Genomic DNA, 17,876 nt, shown 5'->3' with positions numbered 1-17,876 from the left:
CAGACACTGAAGACAACAATCGTGTCCGTCATCCACGGACAGAAAACGACCACAACCAAGAGGACACGGACGAAACGGCATCTTGAAAAAGACGCGATCGTCTGTGATTTGCTCTTTTAGAATTGCTCTTTCAGTTGAAGTGCCCAGGAAAATCGATGGTGAAAAGGGACTCCGCTGCCTGCACCGTGATGCCAACCAGGAACAAAGCAAAGATGAGGCTTTGTGGAGAATCGCACAGTCTTCATCCACTTGGCTCCGAAGCAAAAATCTGATGAGTGGATGTACCTGTCGCCCTTTTATACCCGTATGTACGGGGAGTGGCTCAGGTATGCAAAATCCACTAGCCAATTTTCATTGGCGTTTTCTCTTAAGTCTGAGATGTTTGGGGCTTCCAAGTAAATCCCCTATGTTGTCACGACATAACTCGTAGTGATTGTGACTGTGGTTTTGCAATAACAGTTAGAAAAGGGTGTTGAATTGAATGTATGATCAATAAAATTCTCAGTGAGATCTGTAATTGCCCCGATAAACTAAACAGTCCTGGCAACACAACAAGAAAAACAGATCTGGATAATAACAATGCTCTCATACCCCTCTGTGCCAATACACTACCCTTATATTTACAAACAAGCAGCTTATAATTGTCCTGATTTGATAATTACAATCTGCAGAGCAAGCAGCTTTTAGAAATGTGTGTTCATAGTCATTCAGGCAACACAACGTTTAAAATCTCTTAAGAAACACTGTCCCCTAGTGGTAAAAAGAACAGCTATTCATGAGCAGAGTATGTCAGCAGAGGCTAACTGTCAATAAACATGACTAAACGCATTTTTTTGTATGAGATCGTAAATCTCAGTAGACTAATGTAACACTAATTTTGTTCAGAGATTCATGATTAATACCAAAGTTAGCGGAGCAAGCCCTCCCACCCATAAACAACATAGACCTCACAGTGTGTGGTCTGGCCCACAGTTATCGCCTCACACAGGCAAAGTTGTGTTTTACGGTGTTGCTTTGACATTTGTGATGGAACTTGATCTGGCTGCAGAAAAGTTTAACAGAACCCATCAATTTTTAATTAAGAGATGTCATCTGATTTGTTGAGCAAGAGCAATACATTTATGTGGGACTGATTGTGTGTGGTAGAGTTACTCTTTTTTTTTTAATAATTGTAGTTCAAACTGGAAGAATGTGTGACTGATGAGTAAGTCACTGACAAAGAATACACATTTATTTATAAAGTTGTTTAAAAATTGATTAATTTTCATGTTTCAAATTTGTTCCATGTTTTCAAAATGTCCAGTTTGGTTATGCAAATGTTAAAGAGACATTTATTCACATTCTATCATTTTGCAAACATTATGGGAACCTTTGAATGTTACTACTTCTGAAACAAGTAGTAATATAAAAAATAAAAATAAAAGTTTGAGAAAAGGTCCATGAACCTTTTTTGTAAACTTTTTAGAACATTATTAAAGACCAGATAACTTTAAACAAACATTCTATTAGCATTACTGAAAGAACATTTGTTCATAACTTTAAGAATACCTTAGCCAAAATTCTAAAAACATTCCCTGTTAGCTGAGAAAGTGACTAAGATCTCTACCACACCTCCTGCAAATGATTTAGCCATAACGCAGCCCATACAAAAGCCAAGCCATGCAATCCAGTCACCTAGAGGTGCCAAAAATGTCAAAAACATCAATACAGAACAGAAGCTTCACACACAAAAGCATTTCCATGGGAGCCAGAGTGAAATTCTCTCACATTTTCAGAAACAGTAGGAGGGAAGGAGAAAATAAATAGGCAAACCAACAAGAAGGCAGAAAGAGCATTATTTAAGAACCAAAAAATGATGCAAAGAACAATGGAGGTTGATTGGACAGATGGCCATATAAATAAAAGGATGATAAATACACATTCTGTGTGTGTGTGTGTGTGTGTGTGTCTTATGAGAGGAAAGGGATTTGAAGATAATATACCTAGGCATGTCCGAATCAAGAAACTGTCTGGAAAAACACAAAACAACATTCTGTTAGTGGACTAGAAAAATATCAGAAAAGCTTGTGTGGAGGCCCAGCAGCTTGTTTCCAATGATGTGACTTGTTGTTTGAATATAATGTGGCTGTCAAGGCCACTTCACAACTCTCCTGTCACATATTTGTCCTTGTTCCTTTGCATTGGTGCATGAATCCAGCTCTGATACATGGTTTTATAGGTAGTGTGGACAATCTGTGGTTAAATCGCAGGAGAGGAGGTCACTGCTGCTTGACAGAAGGTTTGAATGACTCTTTTATGCGGTTTTGTTTCAGTGGGGTTCAGGTGGACAAATCTGATAATATATCTAAAAGATTCTGACTTTATTTCATGTTTGCAAAGTCTAGATGCTGATATATGATGCCCATCTAAGGTAAAGTCCTAGTAATGCATTGCAGATGACAAAATGCTTTGTTTGGCTACTAGCATAACATGATATGAGAAATGTGGGCTTTTGTTTACAGTCACTATCATGATGAGAGAGTGTTAATGATGGATCTGAGTAGTAAAGTGTTAATAAATTAGCTTCTAGTGATTTTAAATGGTAAACATTCTTCAGAAATAAGTCTTCACATGCAGATCAGAACTACGTGATGGTGACTAGCAGAGATGCCAAGAACTCGATCCACTGTGTGGTTCAGTGAGCAGGTAGTTGAGTCTGAGCAATGGAGTGTGGACAGAGCGAATGGAATGAACAGATGAGAATGGACACAAATGCAGACCAGTATCAGATGGGAAGACTTGCACAGCCAGCAAGGAGGTGAACTAGAGAACCATTTCCCTACCTTTCTGAAAATAGTGAATTAATATTTTCAGACAGTTGGTTCAATAAAGTGTGACCTCCTTCATCAAGGCTAATAAAACCACATTGTGTCTTACGTGCAGTGTTTTATAAAACAGAAAAAGAGCAGCTTCATGGATTAGTCTGTCAATCAAGCAATACGTTAAAAACATCCTGACCCCCTGTGGTTACACTATGTCATGCGGCAATGTCTCCGCAATGATTAAACACAATCCTACAGTTGTGAAAGAGGTGTGTTGAGAAGTTGCGTTAAGATATTTTAAGCCTTTATCAAGGCTTATTGTATCCGTGTACCATGTACAACCGTGTTGTTTGGAGCTACAAACATAGCTAGCCAAATGCTAACCATTTCGTTTTCAGTAACCTACAATCTCACTATCAACTTTTTAGACAGAAAATTGATAATCTAAAAAAAAATGTGTAAATCTAAAAAAAATAACAGCAGTTGTTCAGGTTAGGTTTTTTATATAATGTCCAACAATCATCCTGTAATGACAAGACCTGAAATGAAAGCTAATGAAACATTCCGTAATATGTCAAATTAAAACAGTTTAATTATGCTATCATTCAAAAATAACTTTTTTCCAGTTTATTATATATACTACTTATTATATATTATTATTATATTATATTTACTACTATTAAAAAATGCATATATATTTTTAACAAGGATGCATCAAGTTTACCAGTAAAGACATATCTAATGTCATAAAAGATTTATATTTCAAATAAATACTGTTCCTTTAAACTACCCTAGAAAAAAAAAAAAAAAAAAAAAAACTAACTGCTTCATTTAAGAAATGTTTCTTAAGCACCAAATCAGCATATCAGAATGATTTTTGAAGGATTATGTGACACTGAAGACTGGAGTAATGGCCACTGAAAATTCAGCTTTGAAGTATATTAAAATAGAAAAGTTATTTATTATAATATTATTCCACAATGTTTGTTTTGATCAAATAATTCAGCCTTGTTAAGCATAAGAGACATCTTTAAAAAAACATTTAAAAAAAATCATATAGACCCTTCTGAATGGTAGTGTAGTTTTAAGATCCCTTGACCTCTTGTTTTGACTTCTTTTGAGGTTCTTTTTGGTTCCCTTTTAACTGGAAGATCAGACTCTCCCAAACCCCATGTAATGTGCACCCTCTTGTGAATCTTAAAAGACTCAATAAGGCAATACTAGGATGTGCCAGTCGTCAGCCACCACAACCATGCAGCAAGTTATGATATGTTTGTGCAACGGAACATAAAAGTGTGAATATACTTCTTGTCTTTATCTAAGGCTGGCACTGTGGCTGTGCTGTTTGATTCTGAATCACTCCTTTAAGACAGGCCTTTAAGAGCTGTTTTGAAGGTTTGGTTCACTGACTCATTGCTATTTGGCAAAAACTCATCGCTTTAAAGTTGTGCAGAGAACTGTTTGTCACAGGCTTGGCTCCAGCTCTCAGATCATGAGCCAAGGCTGAGGAGAGAGTCGTATTAAGTACAGCAATCACTAAAATGGAGACCTGGTTTTAAAAAGAGAGTAGTGGGAAACAGCCAAAGTGAAGAAAATCTGCTACTGTGTGTGGAGCAAAAAGGCTTCATGACAGAAGAATAAAACTCCCTTATGGGAGTGTTCTTGAATATAAAATGACAAGCATATATTTCAAGATGTCTTGTGTTAAAGTCACATGAGAATTTGTAAACTGCCAAACTGGTCTTTAGATGTCTTGACATACTTAAGGTTGGGAACGTACCTGTCATCTTGTGCGGGTCGGATGTATCCTGCAGACAGTATGTTGAGAGAGAGAATATTGGGGTCGATGATTGTCTCATCTGCTTCAGGCATGTTCCGGATACGCCCTGTCAAACACAAAATCAGTCACATTTATAGAATATCATCAAATTTCACTCTGGTTTACACATAAGCTTTTCATTTTGAGCTCAAACTCACCTACAACCAGCTCTCGCACTTCCTTCCACTCAATATCTTGTCCTGACTCATGCACTATGGTGACTGTGACTCTCCTTTGGATGCCCTGTTATGTAAACGTTGAATTATTTTATGTTATTACATAATAATTTTGTACTCTACAAAACACAGTATGGGACAAGGGAAAGGTAAATGGACAGAAAAGAGAAAAAAAAAAACAAAAAAAACAAAAAAAACACAACAAGTACCTGATGTAACATGAATGTGCCATGGCAGGGCATGCCTACCCGGTGGTCCACTACGGCTGGGATATAGCTGGAAGGGAGAGATGTGTCAAGTACAATAACCAACACTGTCATCTTTCTTAGACATAACTGTTAAGGTACCATATGACAAATTTATTCAATCACCTTTACAAGCCCCAGTAATCGACTTTACAATCTATTCTACTCAGACGGCAATTTAAAGTGAAAAGGTCAACAGTTATACAAGACACTTACTCTCCATTGGCCTCTAGCTCACAAATTTCAAATAAGACCATCAGGTCGTATTTACAGTGGCACGGTCCTGCCGTGGGTCGTGTGAGAGCTGTCAGTTTAGTGGCAGGTACTATTCAGAAAACAGAGAAAGACAGAGTGAGAAAGAGAGCCGTATAGATATTGAGTTAATCGTAGACCAAAGAATATAATAATTCAATGGCAGATGAGAGGGATACTAGAATTCCACAGGGGAGATGAAGATATGGATCACATTATAAGAGGAGAAATAGACCATAGTTAGAGAGGAGCAGGAGTGGGAGATCAGGGGTCCGAAGTAAAGGCACACTGCTGTTAAGATGAATAAAGTCATTTGAATTACAGTGATCCCTGAACGTCTGCTTATGCAGAGCAGAATTATTACAGGAATAGTTCACCACATATAAAAAGTTTCTTCCCTTGAACATAAAAAGTGAATTTCTGTAGAGTATTCTGGCCACTTTTTTCCCATGTAATGTAAATTAACAAGGACTAGGGCTGTCAAACAGCAAAATGACAAAAAATCACCATAAAGTTAGTACTGTATCATGAAAGTTATTCCTGTGACTTGTGCGCTATTTCAGCTATCTTCTGAATTCATATGATAGCTATATATTGAGTCAGTGAGTTAAAACAGAAAACCAGATTTGTTTGATGTATAAACAAATCATTCAGATTTTGCCAACTAGACACAAGCTAAAAAATGAATTGAAAGAAATCAAACTTCTCTACTTCTTTCATGTGTTTACATGAACAAGATGTCAAGATACTGGAGCTTCAGAAGTTTTTTTGTGTGTGCTTTCTTGGAGCTGTCTGACAGCCCCAGTCCACATTAATTTACGATATATAGGAACAAAATTATCAAAACGTTTTATGAAGGTGAGTAAATTATGACAGTATATTCAATTGAGGATGAATTATTCCTTTAACTCACACTTAACTAATACCCTTATTTGTTATAAACACTTTTTTTTCTGAATTTGTCTCTTTCTGTAAGACAAACCAGTGAATATGATCCGTCAAGAGACAAGTAATCTAATAAAAAATAACAGCCAATAACCTAATATTTAATAATAATGACCCAAAACGAATATTCCACAGAGGTTTAGGGACCACTGCATCATCAAGCACAGTTTCAAGTGACAGAACAACCAGTTTTACTCATGCACTGATACATTCTTATTCCAGTACTATTCATCAGTTTATTTCTGGTGAATGATGCCAGAGAAAAAGGCCAAAATTGAAATTGTCCATCTGCTTGATGAGGTTTGTATGGAGAGGCTGAGGGAGAGAAAAAGACAGACACCCACACACAGAATTAACAGGCCGAAACACAGTCGCTGGAACAAAGCGTCCTTCAATCTGTCAATGCAGAGAGTTTGTGTGACTCCCAGTGAAATGGGGAAAATAAGTGGACACTTTGTATAAACATCACCTATTTTTCTATTTAAAACATTCCAAGAAAATGTCCAAGTATATTTTGGAATAATTTACAATTATGGTCAAATATTTGGAGTAATTAAGTTCTTCCAGATTGTCTCTTATGCTTACCCAAGGCTGTATTTATTTGATAATACTGTTATAATTTACGTAACTGTTTTCTATTTTGATATATTCTAAAATGTAATTTATTTTTGGGACGACAAAGCTGAATTTTCAGCAGCCATTACTCCAGTTTTCAGTGTAATGTGATCCTTCAGAAATTATTCTAAAATGTTTTTTTTTTTTGTTGATCAAGAAATATTTCTTTTTATTGTAGAAATAGCTGTGCTGCTTAATATTTTTATGAAAACTGAGATACATTTCCATTCAAAAGTTCTGGGTAAGTATGGAAAAAAGGAAAAAAAAAACCATCAACATCGAGGACGCATTAAATTGATTAAAAGTGACAATAAAGACATTTGTAATATTACTAAAGATGTCTATTTCAAATAAATGCAGTGCTTTTGAGCTTTCTATTAATCAAAAAATCCTGAAAAAAGTACCACTGTTTCCATACAAATATTAAGCAGTACAAATATTTCCCACATGAACAGAAGAAACGTTTCTTAATCACCAAATTGTGTATATTATGTTATATTATATTATATTAAATTATATTATATTATATTATATTATACATGCATTAGACAGACCAGAGGTTCAGTTTCAGGAACATCCTTTGGCCTTAAGAACTCAGAACCATTACAGACCCGGCTTCTGTGCTTTTATTACTGAACAGATAGACAAGGGCGGGGCCGGCAGCCTGGCTTGCTCCTCCCCCTCAAGGAGGTAGGAAACAGCTACGCCTGCTGCATTGAGGGCGTGGCTTGACAGCGAGTCCACCAGAGCCCCATTGAAGACCTCTGGCAGCAGGTAGCGAATCAGCTCCAAGCTCTTCTCCCGATCAGGAGGGGTGTCGTTATCTGCGGCTACACCCACCACCAACAACAAAGACTGTGACATGGGCACATGGACCCCAAACAGCAACATAAAACAGGCAACACAAAGGACGGAGACAAGAATATGTGCTAAACAGCTTTAGCCTCAATGTAATTTGGCAGAAGACATTAAAGGGATCATAAGATGCAAAATTCACTTTTACATGGTGTTTGAACATAAATGTGTGTTGGCTTGGCAATGTGTGCACACAACCACCATATAATGATAAGAATGCCCCCCCCCCCCCCCCCCTCCAGATCTACCTATGTTCGTGCAGATCATTTGTGATCCAGCTTCACCTACAGAAGAAGCGAGTATAAGGGTTTTTTTTAATGAACCTTTGCAAATCGCCTTTCCTAAAAATGTGCTAGTTAGCAAATTCTGTGACGAATGCGGCTGAAGTTAACAGTATCATAAGAACTGCTCATCACCCCATGGAAGAGAGGGGCGGGGTGAGCAGAGCTCATTAGCATTTAAAGGGACATGCACCAAGTGAACAGAGCTGTTTTTGACAAGGTAAAAATTTTATTGTTTTGCACTACCATTGAGAAATTTTAACCAAAGTATGTTATATACTTTTCATGAAGACCCTAAAGAATCATACCAACACGCAGTCACATATGAAGTGAAAAGGAGGGGCTTCTATGTTAATGATCATAAAAAAATGGTCATAAATATTCATTGCCCTCACCTGGTTTGGAAAGAGGCATGACTCTTGGGAACTGTCGTCTGCATGGGCGCAACTGGCTGAAAAAAAGAAAGATCTGGCTGTCATTTCAGTATATTTGATGAATAAATCCAGACATTTGTAGCATGTTTTAATCAGAGTTGGAAATAATAAATATAGCCTGGATCTACCTAATGAGATCTTTACAGAGCGGAGGGAAAGGCTGCTTCTGGTAATGTCCAAACACTTCAAACACGATTGGCTGAGTCTTTATGTACTCTATAAAAGACTTAGTCACTTCCACAGCAATCTGGAAAGTCAGAGAAACAAGTGTTTTACCCTAAGTCTAATAAAATCAGCGTGACGTGGTGTTGTGTGTTTTAGTGTAAAGCTCACATTTTGCACATGATAGAAGCCAAGTGGTGGACCACGTCCAGTGTTCTTCAACGGCTCTGTGGAAAACGCTTCGTCATGCCTGTGAATAAAACTACAAACGAGAAGTTTAATGAAAGTAAATTAGATACAGAACAATGACAAATGTCCGCTAGTGGAAACAGACTTCAAAACAGAACAGAGGCACTTACTTGAACTGGCAGAATATGTCTGCGTATTCTGCGGATATGCTTGATGCCTGCAGCACAGTAACTCTGAATGTAAAGACTTCTCCAATCCTCAAGTGATCCAGAGCGCCTTCCAGTATGCCATCAAGACCGGTTTTGACAGGGCTGTCCAGCTCCTCTGGGTTAGCTATGAAAAGCACATGAAAGAAAAGATGTCAAGTCAAAGAAATATGAAATCTCCATGGGATAGCTGAAGCTGGCATATAGACGCAGACTTCAGTAACACAAACTCAAAGGTTATGTTTTTTACTTTTAATACTTTTAATCAGCAAAAATGTATTAAATTGATCAAAAGAGGCAACAAAGACAATAATGTTACAAAATATATATTTTTTGAATAAATGCTGTTCTTTCTATTCATCCTGAAAAAAAAAACATTTATCATGGTTTCCAAATAAATATTAAGCTGTAAAAATGTTTTTAACTGTGATAATAAGAAATAATTTTTAATAAGAAGTTCAATTACTGTTTTTGGTCAAATTATTGTAGCCTTGGTGAGCATAAAAGACATTTAAAATACACCAATCCCAAACACATTTTTCATTTAATAAGTCCAGAATGTTCAATGTTTCTTACCTTCACAGGTATTATTGTTGACCTCATCTGCTGACAGTCCCATCTCTGCATTTTGGCCCTCACCCTCCACAATTCGCAGCTCTTCCTGAGAGACGGCAGCACGTGAAAGACCAGAAGGACAGGACTCTGACTGGAACTGCTCAACAGGAAAGAGAAACACCTGAAGTAAGTTGGTGTCATGTTGTTATGGCTCTCACACTTTTGACCTATGAATTTACATGTTCTTCAATGACTTTACTATAATTTAAGAATTATGAGAAAAAATGTTTAAGACATTTCAAGACAAAAAAAAAAAAACTAGCATACCTAAAAAAAAAAAAGTTCATATTGGCTATACAATTACAATTACTTCAATTTAAGCTGGTCTTTTCAGCTTGGTTTACCCTTTCTGTGAAATTCCTTCATTATAAGTGTTAAAATGTTAATACCTTCTCAAACTGCTGGTCTTCAAAAGAAATCTTGGCAGTGCCTGACTGTCGGACACCAGAGCCATAGTCTGGTGCCTCTTCATCGGCTGGAGGAAAAACCAGAGCACCTTCACATCACTTCCTCAAGAAGTCACACACAGTTTGCCCTTCATACTGTACACACGTATCCCTCTGGTCTAAACACATCCTCTAACACTAAACTAAACTCTGTTCCCTTAAACTAAAGATGCAGAAGAAGATTTTTTTTAATTTATTGAATACTTAATAGTGCATGTTAATTTCCCCTGATTTTACGGTTACGTTACTACTTTCATCATTTCATTGAAAATAATCTTTAAAAACATTTAAAATGATTCAACATTTTGATACTAGACAATAAAATGATACATTGAAATATGTGTCCCTCTACTCACCAGTAGATTCTGCAAGACACTTGCAGTCCTAATCTTACCTGATATTGCCTGCACAGCTACTCTGAGGAAACCTTTGACCTCTCCCTTCTCATTGACGATGGCAACCCGATGGACCAAGGGCACAGGATAGAGCAGATTACTCAAATACACAAATCCCCTAAAGGAGAGAGGGAAGAAGAAAATGTCTGTCCAAGGGATCGACTGTACAGCAAACAGGACAGACACAACATTGAGCAACATACAGACACAAGCAGGCACTGCTGTGGCCCTGGACATGATTATTCCTCACAGATCAGGGTGCATGATATAAAACAGGAAGGTGTGAGTATTTTTAAGATTTTGGGTAAGTTTAAGGAGCATGGAATTGAAGTGAAGATAACCCCTAAAAAAATACACAGAAAATAAATCTGAGACCACATTGAAAATTGAGGATTTGTTTTCATTTAAAACTACAAAATAAAGAAAGGTTAAGGATTTTGAAAGATGTAATGTACACTACAGCTCTAAAGTTGTTGTTTTTTGTTTAAATAAATTAATATTTGTATTCAGCAAGTATGCATTAAATTAATCAAAAGTGACATTTATAATGTTACAAAATATTTATATTTCAAATAAACACCAAATCAGCATATTACAATGATTTCTGAAGGATCACGTGACATTGCAGACTGGAGTAACGTCTGTTGAAAATTCAGCTTTGCCATCTCAATAATAAATGACATTTTAAAATACATTATAGAAATAGAAAACAGTTATTTTGAATTAAATATTTTTAAGTATTTTAGATCAAATAAATGCAGCTTTGGTAAGCACAAATTCTTTCAAAAACAATAAAATATCTTCCTGACCCCAAACTTTGACCATAACATTATTTGTAAATTACAAATGTACAACATTTTGCCTAGTGGTCTCAAAGGTTAGGACTTCACTATATATATATATATGTATGTGTGTGTGTGTGTGTGTGTGTGTGTCAAATGTACAGACTATATGACAGAACAGCTTTTGTGGCTCAATATGTTTTTATCTGGATAATCTATGATCAGAACCAGAAATAGGACTGTTTGGTTCTACCGTCAAGGATTACATTGCCCATCCTCCACGTGTAGACACTGAATGATACGGCAGTGCTGAACAAAAAAGGGGGTTTGGTGAGGTACAAAAAAGCATGCTTGTGACAAAAAAGGTGAACGAGGTGACATAACATGTAGCAGTTCTGGACACTGTGAATGTGAATAGACAATACCATTAGCAAATACCAAAAAATAAAGGTAAATAATATACTGCAAAAAAGCGGCCATACTGTAACAAATGTGCAGTGCATTGCACAAGCGCAACTTAAAAGACTGAGCCAATTCATCAAAGGTTTCCATGTAAAATCTCACAAAAAAGGTTGAAATACGGCATATGATCTCACATGCCCAGAAGAGAGACAGCTGTGCTAGAAACCAGCTCTTTCATCTTGAGATATGTAAACTCTCGGAGTTAACCAAGCGGCTGAATTACATGAACCAATTAGTAAGTCTTTAGATGAATAGCTATTTTCTCATTCATCAGACATTCATGCCATGTAACGAAAATCTGGTCTTGTTTGTTTCTGCAGGACATAAAACAAACAGCTAATATGAGTGTTTGGAGATTGCACTTCAAAGCTGACGGACCCCTTTGAAGAAGTGATGCGGTGCATGTAAAGCTGGGACACAGACCTTGGCATAGCTGCGCTGGGTGGTGCCGCTGACATCCAGCCAATTCTGATTTCAATTATCACAATCATTTGGCCGAAATGAAACCCAGAAGCTCAAGGTGTGTGTCTGCAGCGATCAGATGAAAGTCAAATGTATGATAATGGGAGAAGACAGGGTAAAGTCCAGACATGCTGACTAAAATCCAGGAATTCTTCCCATAGGAAAGACAAATCACATCTTTTTAATATTGTAGAGGTTTCTCCAACAACAAGATCAAGTGGAGACTTTCTACTCCACTAGATTTTTCTTCAGACCAAAGACGCTTATGTCTCCTCAAGAGACCTCAACAATGTCACAAACTGATTTACCACAAGGGTCATTGACAAATAGTAGGCGCAAAGATAAATAAAAGAAAAATCTTTGGAAAATGTTGTTGTTAAAACATGTACTCTCAATTCTTAGAAATGTTTTTATATTGTTTTCACAAGAGGACAAATGGTGTAACCATCAAATAAAAAGTGTACACATCTTAATAATTATTGGAAAGTATTTTTGGACAAATATCATGAATGATTAATTCATAAATAATTTTTGTGTGTGTGTGTCGCATTACATTACCTCAACCAACCCACTACAACCTAAAATAACTTCACCTTGTCATAAATGTGTCAAATCATTTAACATTTTGATAGACTTTTTGACTGTGACACAAAGCCATGAGGATCTTCAGGGGTCCCCTCTATATCTTGTTTCCTGTTGTATTTCTGCATCTTGATCACACCCACATGACATTAATTTGACCATTTTTTTTTTTTCAAATATTTGTAATAATTTAACAAAACGGATTCACTGTTTTTAATAAATAATAATATAATCTAATCATAAATAATAAATATTATCCCAAGCTACCATGGATTTTACTTGATTTTTAAAATATATATTAAGAATATTATTTTATTTTTAGATTTTCTTTTCCGAGTGCTTCATTTGTTTTACCAATGTGATATTTGTCACGTCATACCATTTCTATATAATTTGCAATAAATAATTAATTACTGTAAATAAAAAAAATCTCAAATTGACCATTGTCTCTTGTCCTTTTATTTCAGAGCTCTACTGTAGGTCAATAACATTTGTATTTACTTTTATACTTCTTTATTTCAAAGCTCACTCAGAAGAGATGTACAGACTCACAGCAATTTTAAATTGAATTCATTCTAAACTATCATCCTATTTGAATATGTCTAACATATACCTATTTCAGTTATGTGTTTGTGTATGAACGTAAACGTTATCATTATGTAAGCAAAATGTTTAAGTGTACATATTGTATATACATTACACTGTATACACATTACAGTTTGTGTGAGTGCTGTGCACACATAATGTGCAATACCCAGTTTAAATAGGAACTGTTGTGCAACAACCCAGTCTCAGTGTGAAAGAGCTAGTTTCCTTTCCCAGCATGCTCCTGAAACCTCACCAACCTTCCCACTACACTGAACAATGGTGAGCGATCGTAAAATGGGTCCTCAGCTTTGCTGGAGCTTCTGCAGAACTCTCCCTCATCATCATCATCCTCATCCTCCCCCTCCTCCTCTTCCTCAAAATCCGAGCATGGGTCATCCGATAAGAAATCATCGTCCAAGTCATCCAACTCTGTCCCCACCCTCTTGTCAGGCCACGAGTGGACCAGCTCAGTGATTTCAGAGGTTGATGTGGGGGAGGAGGGGGTGGGGGAGGAGTTAGGGTCGCTCGCTTGCTCACTAAGGCATGTGGAGAAAAGGGGGTTTCTGGTGTAGCCAAAGACATGGGAGCCCAGTTAGTATGAGGGGCCATATGTCTTTTTAATTGTTTCTGCTCGCAAGTGGGTAAGTAAACTCTTTCAATAGGCCAATAGCTGGGTCATGGGCATACAACACATACTCAACCCAAAAAAAAACACTCATCAGAAATGTGAACAGCAGCCTGTAACAAGATTCCATTACGTTTCACTATTCCAATATTACACTGCCTTTCAAAAGTTTGCCTTTTTTTTAAAGAAATTAATACTTTTTATTCAACAAATTGATGAAAAGAGACAGTAAAGACATTTATAATATCATTAAATATTTATATTTTCAAATCAATTCTGTTCTTTTGAACTTTGTATTTATCAAACAATCCTAACAAATATGGCACAACTGCTTTTAAAATTGATAATAATTAGAATGTTCCCTAAGCATCAAATCAGCATATTGATTTCTGAAAGATCCTGTGACATTAAAGAATGAAAAATTAAGAGAATATTTCACAATATTACTGTTTTTAATCCATTTTTGATCAAATAAATTCTGGCTTGGTGAGACATTGCAACAAATGTACCAAACCCAAACTTTTAAATCATAGTGTACATTTTATAGGCATAGTTCAACCAAAATGTAAATACTGTAATAACTTTATCAAATAATATCATCATCATGTCGTTCCAACTCTGGGGTTTTTTTTCGGATACTTAGAACATATTAAATATATCAGCCAATATGTTCAATATAATTAAAGTGAATAAGGATGGGGACTGTCAAGCTCCACAAAACCACCATAAAAGTAAAGGCAGTTTGGTCACGATAAGTCTTCCGACATCATAAAATAGCTTTGTGTGAGGAACAGATCAAAATCTCAACCAAAAAAGTTATTCATTGAAAAGGTTCACTCACACACACCCTAGCTCTCCTTGGAGTATTCAAGAGAGAAGAAGTGATGTCTGGTCCGTGATGCATATCTTTTCAATGAATCGGTTGATGTAGTTCACAAAACCAGTCTAAATGATAATGACTCCCCTAAGCTACTGATCCAGTTGTAGCAGTTAAAAGCTAACGGAAGAGAAAAATTATCAGTAAATAACCATTCAAAATCTGTTTGTCACGCAGAGCTATCATACATCTTGGAGATATGGTTCCAGTTTGCACTTATTGTAATTGCATGGAAAAGAGCAAAGTACATAATTAAAAAATCTCTCTTTTCGAGTTCTATAGAAGAAAGGAAGTCATAAGGTTTTGGAACAACATAAGGGTGATTAAACGAGGACAGAATTTTCATTTTTGTGTGAACTACTCTTTAAAGATATACTAAAGGCGAGATTAACAGCAAGTCATACAGCTCTGAAGTAGACAGGGTAATGGGAAGCGTGTGACCTAATTTGAAAGTGCATGGAAAATCGATTTCATGCTCTTCTGAATAAAGCAGCATCAAAAATCTTGCACTCTTAAAAAGCGTGTGGGCAAGAACTCTGGATTAATTCCTCAGAGGAATTAGCAAAATTACATATATCCCGTAGAGATCAGCTTTAATTACATGTGTATTACATTACATATTATTGCAGTTTCTCGTTCCAGCAGTTTTTCAGGCCTGCAAGATGCTCTGCTATTACAATTACAAAAACACAACGGGAATTGCTAATTTTTCGTTCTGCATAACAGAAATGAATTCACTTTAAATGGGCCATTCAAATGAAACATAGTTTGAGGAGAAATCCAACATGAATGTTGTTGATCGTGTGGTCTTAATCTGACAGTAGTCAGAGAGTACAGGGGCATTCTGTACTAAACACCAGTGTGTCTATCTAGCCATGCTCTGATGTAACCTTACAACTCACCTTCCAACCAGACGGAACCAGGGAAACCGGTCGTAGAACGGATCGCCTCCAGTCAGCACACTGTCACAGTCTTCAAGAGCATTGCCAGGCACCTCAGCAGCACGATCATACATCTCTCGCATCAGATCCAGCCTCTGCCTGCAGGGGGCAGCATTACACATCACTTGTAATGTAAATACTAGATATACTACGAAACCCAAGGTGACTCAAAGTGTAGCTGGGCTTTTCTTCAACCATGAGCATTTTGTGTCTCAAAACTCGATTTTTTTGTACAGGTAATCGATTTTATTGTTGTTGTCCTGCAATAACATGGCTTCACTATTTTTTTGCTACTTTTCGAACACCTTTTATGTATCTTTTATGGTTTTACTCACATCTTAAAATATGAGATTACATGATTCAAATAATGATAATTATATTTATAAAACTATCAAAATAAAACAAAACATGAAATACCAAACAATTTCAGTAATTACTGTGTGAAAATACTTTATAAACATATAAACACAAAATATGACTGTCCATCAGTTTTTGTGTAATTTCCACCACAACAAAGAATAAAATTGTAAATGTGGTGGGTACCAAAGAGTCAAAAGTGTCTGTAAAGAGCAGACTGAGATTAACTATGAGACATATGTGAAGAAAAAAGAAAAATCAAAATGGTCCATTGGGCCAGGATACAAAGAACGCTAACTATAAAATTAGCTTTAGCAAAAACAAAGATGTCAGTCATTTTATTTAATAAATACTTAAACTGTTTAAAACATCAAATAAGCCAGTAATTTCGAAATGTTGTGGAAATATCATTAGTTGGTTCACAAAAGAATCTCCTGTAACACCTGCCCACTGTTGGATACTGACAGTTCACAAATAATTTAGTGAAAGTCTAAATAGCCTAATCTGCTTAGAAGTTTATTCTCTAAAAAAATTACCTGAGTTTCTCCAGGGTCCAGTAATGTGTGGCTCCATTTTTCTGATCTTGGACTTCTACAGCCACAATGGTGCGAGGGAATGGGCTTTTCTCGCGGTCTTTAGCAGTCTCGGGTGGTAACAGGTCAGGTGGAAGTGGAGAGTAAAGCGTGTCCGTCAATAACACGAACTGGAACTGAACCTGTAAGTGACATTAGGCAAAATCAATTAAGACGCTGTTATATTTTAAAGGTTTAGCAGAGTGATTCAGCTCTTTCTGGTCTTTCTAAATCTTTCACCTTCTTCTTTAGCTCTACGCTAATGGCATTGGCCTCCTTGAGGAAGATGGCATTGCCCCAAAGCAAATCTCTGAGAGATGTGAACTGATAACATCTCCATTTACGGAAAGCCCACAGCGCCAGTTCTGTCTCCCTCTCAGTCCATTGCACTATGGGTATAAGAGATTGAAATACAAGAGGCTGAGTTATTTAAACTGAGTCATTGCGATTAGTAAAATTTTTGCCATTCACAATTTAGTCACCTTCCTCCTCAGGTTCTTCATCTTCCTCTGCTGCATCAGGGTAATAACGATCTACCTGCTTCTGCAGGGCTTCTAACCTGCTCTCATAGTCCTGTAAAAGACATACAGTACAGTGAAATATCAACACTAAAAAAGTGTCATATCATACTTAATAGTAAAGTTATGAGTATAGGGGGAAAAGTTTTATTTTAAGCTCTTAGTGTTGTTTACGTCACTTACTAATCTCTGTTGCTCCAGTAGATTGTTGGCCTCTTCTCTCTCTTTGCGATACTGCTCCTCAAGTTCCTGCAGTCTATACAAACAAAGAGCTGATGACTCTGACAACACAAATGTCACATCTTAAAGGGGTCATATGACGCAATTTAATTTTTCCTTTCACTTTCGAGTGTTACAAGCTGTTTGTGCATATATAAGATCCATAAGGTCTCAAAGATTAAAGTCTCAAAACTAAAGACATATTCTTTATAGAAAGTTATGACTTGCCCATTCCTCCCTAAAACGCCTTATTCAAACACGCCCCCACAAACCTACGTCACTGTGTTGGAAGATTTGCATAACACCGCACAAATGTATATGCAACGAAAGAAGGCGTAACTTTTATTCTCGCTGTAGTGTTGTTACCATCACTGTCATGTCGTGGAGATGCTGTGTGTTTCCAAATATGGTAAGGGGAGTAACATTTCCATAACATGCTTGAGGTATTTGGCCAA

General features: G+C 36.6%; 1 protein-coding gene across 1 annotated transcript in view; it reads right to left on the bottom strand.

The window, feature by feature from the left end:
* Positions 1–17,876, bottom strand: part of LOC306879114 (kinesin-like protein KIF1A) — a 74,771-nt gene that overhangs the window by 16,392 nt on the left and 40,503 nt on the right. The window contains exons 23-39 of the mRNA XM_079431830.1: positions 17,386–17,458; positions 17,167–17,257; positions 16,925–17,073; positions 16,649–16,827; positions 15,717–15,854; positions 10,436–10,554; positions 9,985–10,070; positions 9,557–9,692; positions 8,945–9,107; positions 8,757–8,847; positions 8,552–8,670; positions 8,385–8,440; positions 5,258–5,366; positions 5,006–5,072; positions 4,779–4,863; positions 4,582–4,687; positions 1,983–2,009 (exon numbers count right to left, since the gene is read on the bottom strand). Of these exons, the coding sequence (XP_079287956.1) occupies positions 1,983–2,009; positions 4,582–4,687; positions 4,779–4,863; positions 5,006–5,072; positions 5,258–5,366; positions 8,385–8,440; positions 8,552–8,670; positions 8,757–8,847; positions 8,945–9,107; positions 9,557–9,692; positions 9,985–10,070; positions 10,436–10,554; positions 15,717–15,854; positions 16,649–16,827; positions 16,925–17,073; positions 17,167–17,257; positions 17,386–17,458 (1,794 nt within the window). The remainder of the gene's footprint in view (positions 1–1,982; positions 2,010–4,581; positions 4,688–4,778; positions 4,864–5,005; positions 5,073–5,257; positions 5,367–8,384; positions 8,441–8,551; positions 8,671–8,756; positions 8,848–8,944; positions 9,108–9,556; positions 9,693–9,984; positions 10,071–10,435; positions 10,555–15,716; positions 15,855–16,648; positions 16,828–16,924; positions 17,074–17,166; positions 17,258–17,385; positions 17,459–17,876) is intronic.

The sequence above is a fragment of the Barbus barbus genome (genome assembly GCF_936440315.1).
Source record: "Barbus barbus genome assembly, chromosome: 13".
Lineage (NCBI taxonomy): Eukaryota > Metazoa > Chordata > Actinopteri > Cypriniformes > Cyprinidae > Barbus > Barbus barbus.
The sequence above is the reverse complement of the archived record's forward strand: the minus strand, read 5'-3'. Positions and strand labels throughout refer to the sequence as shown.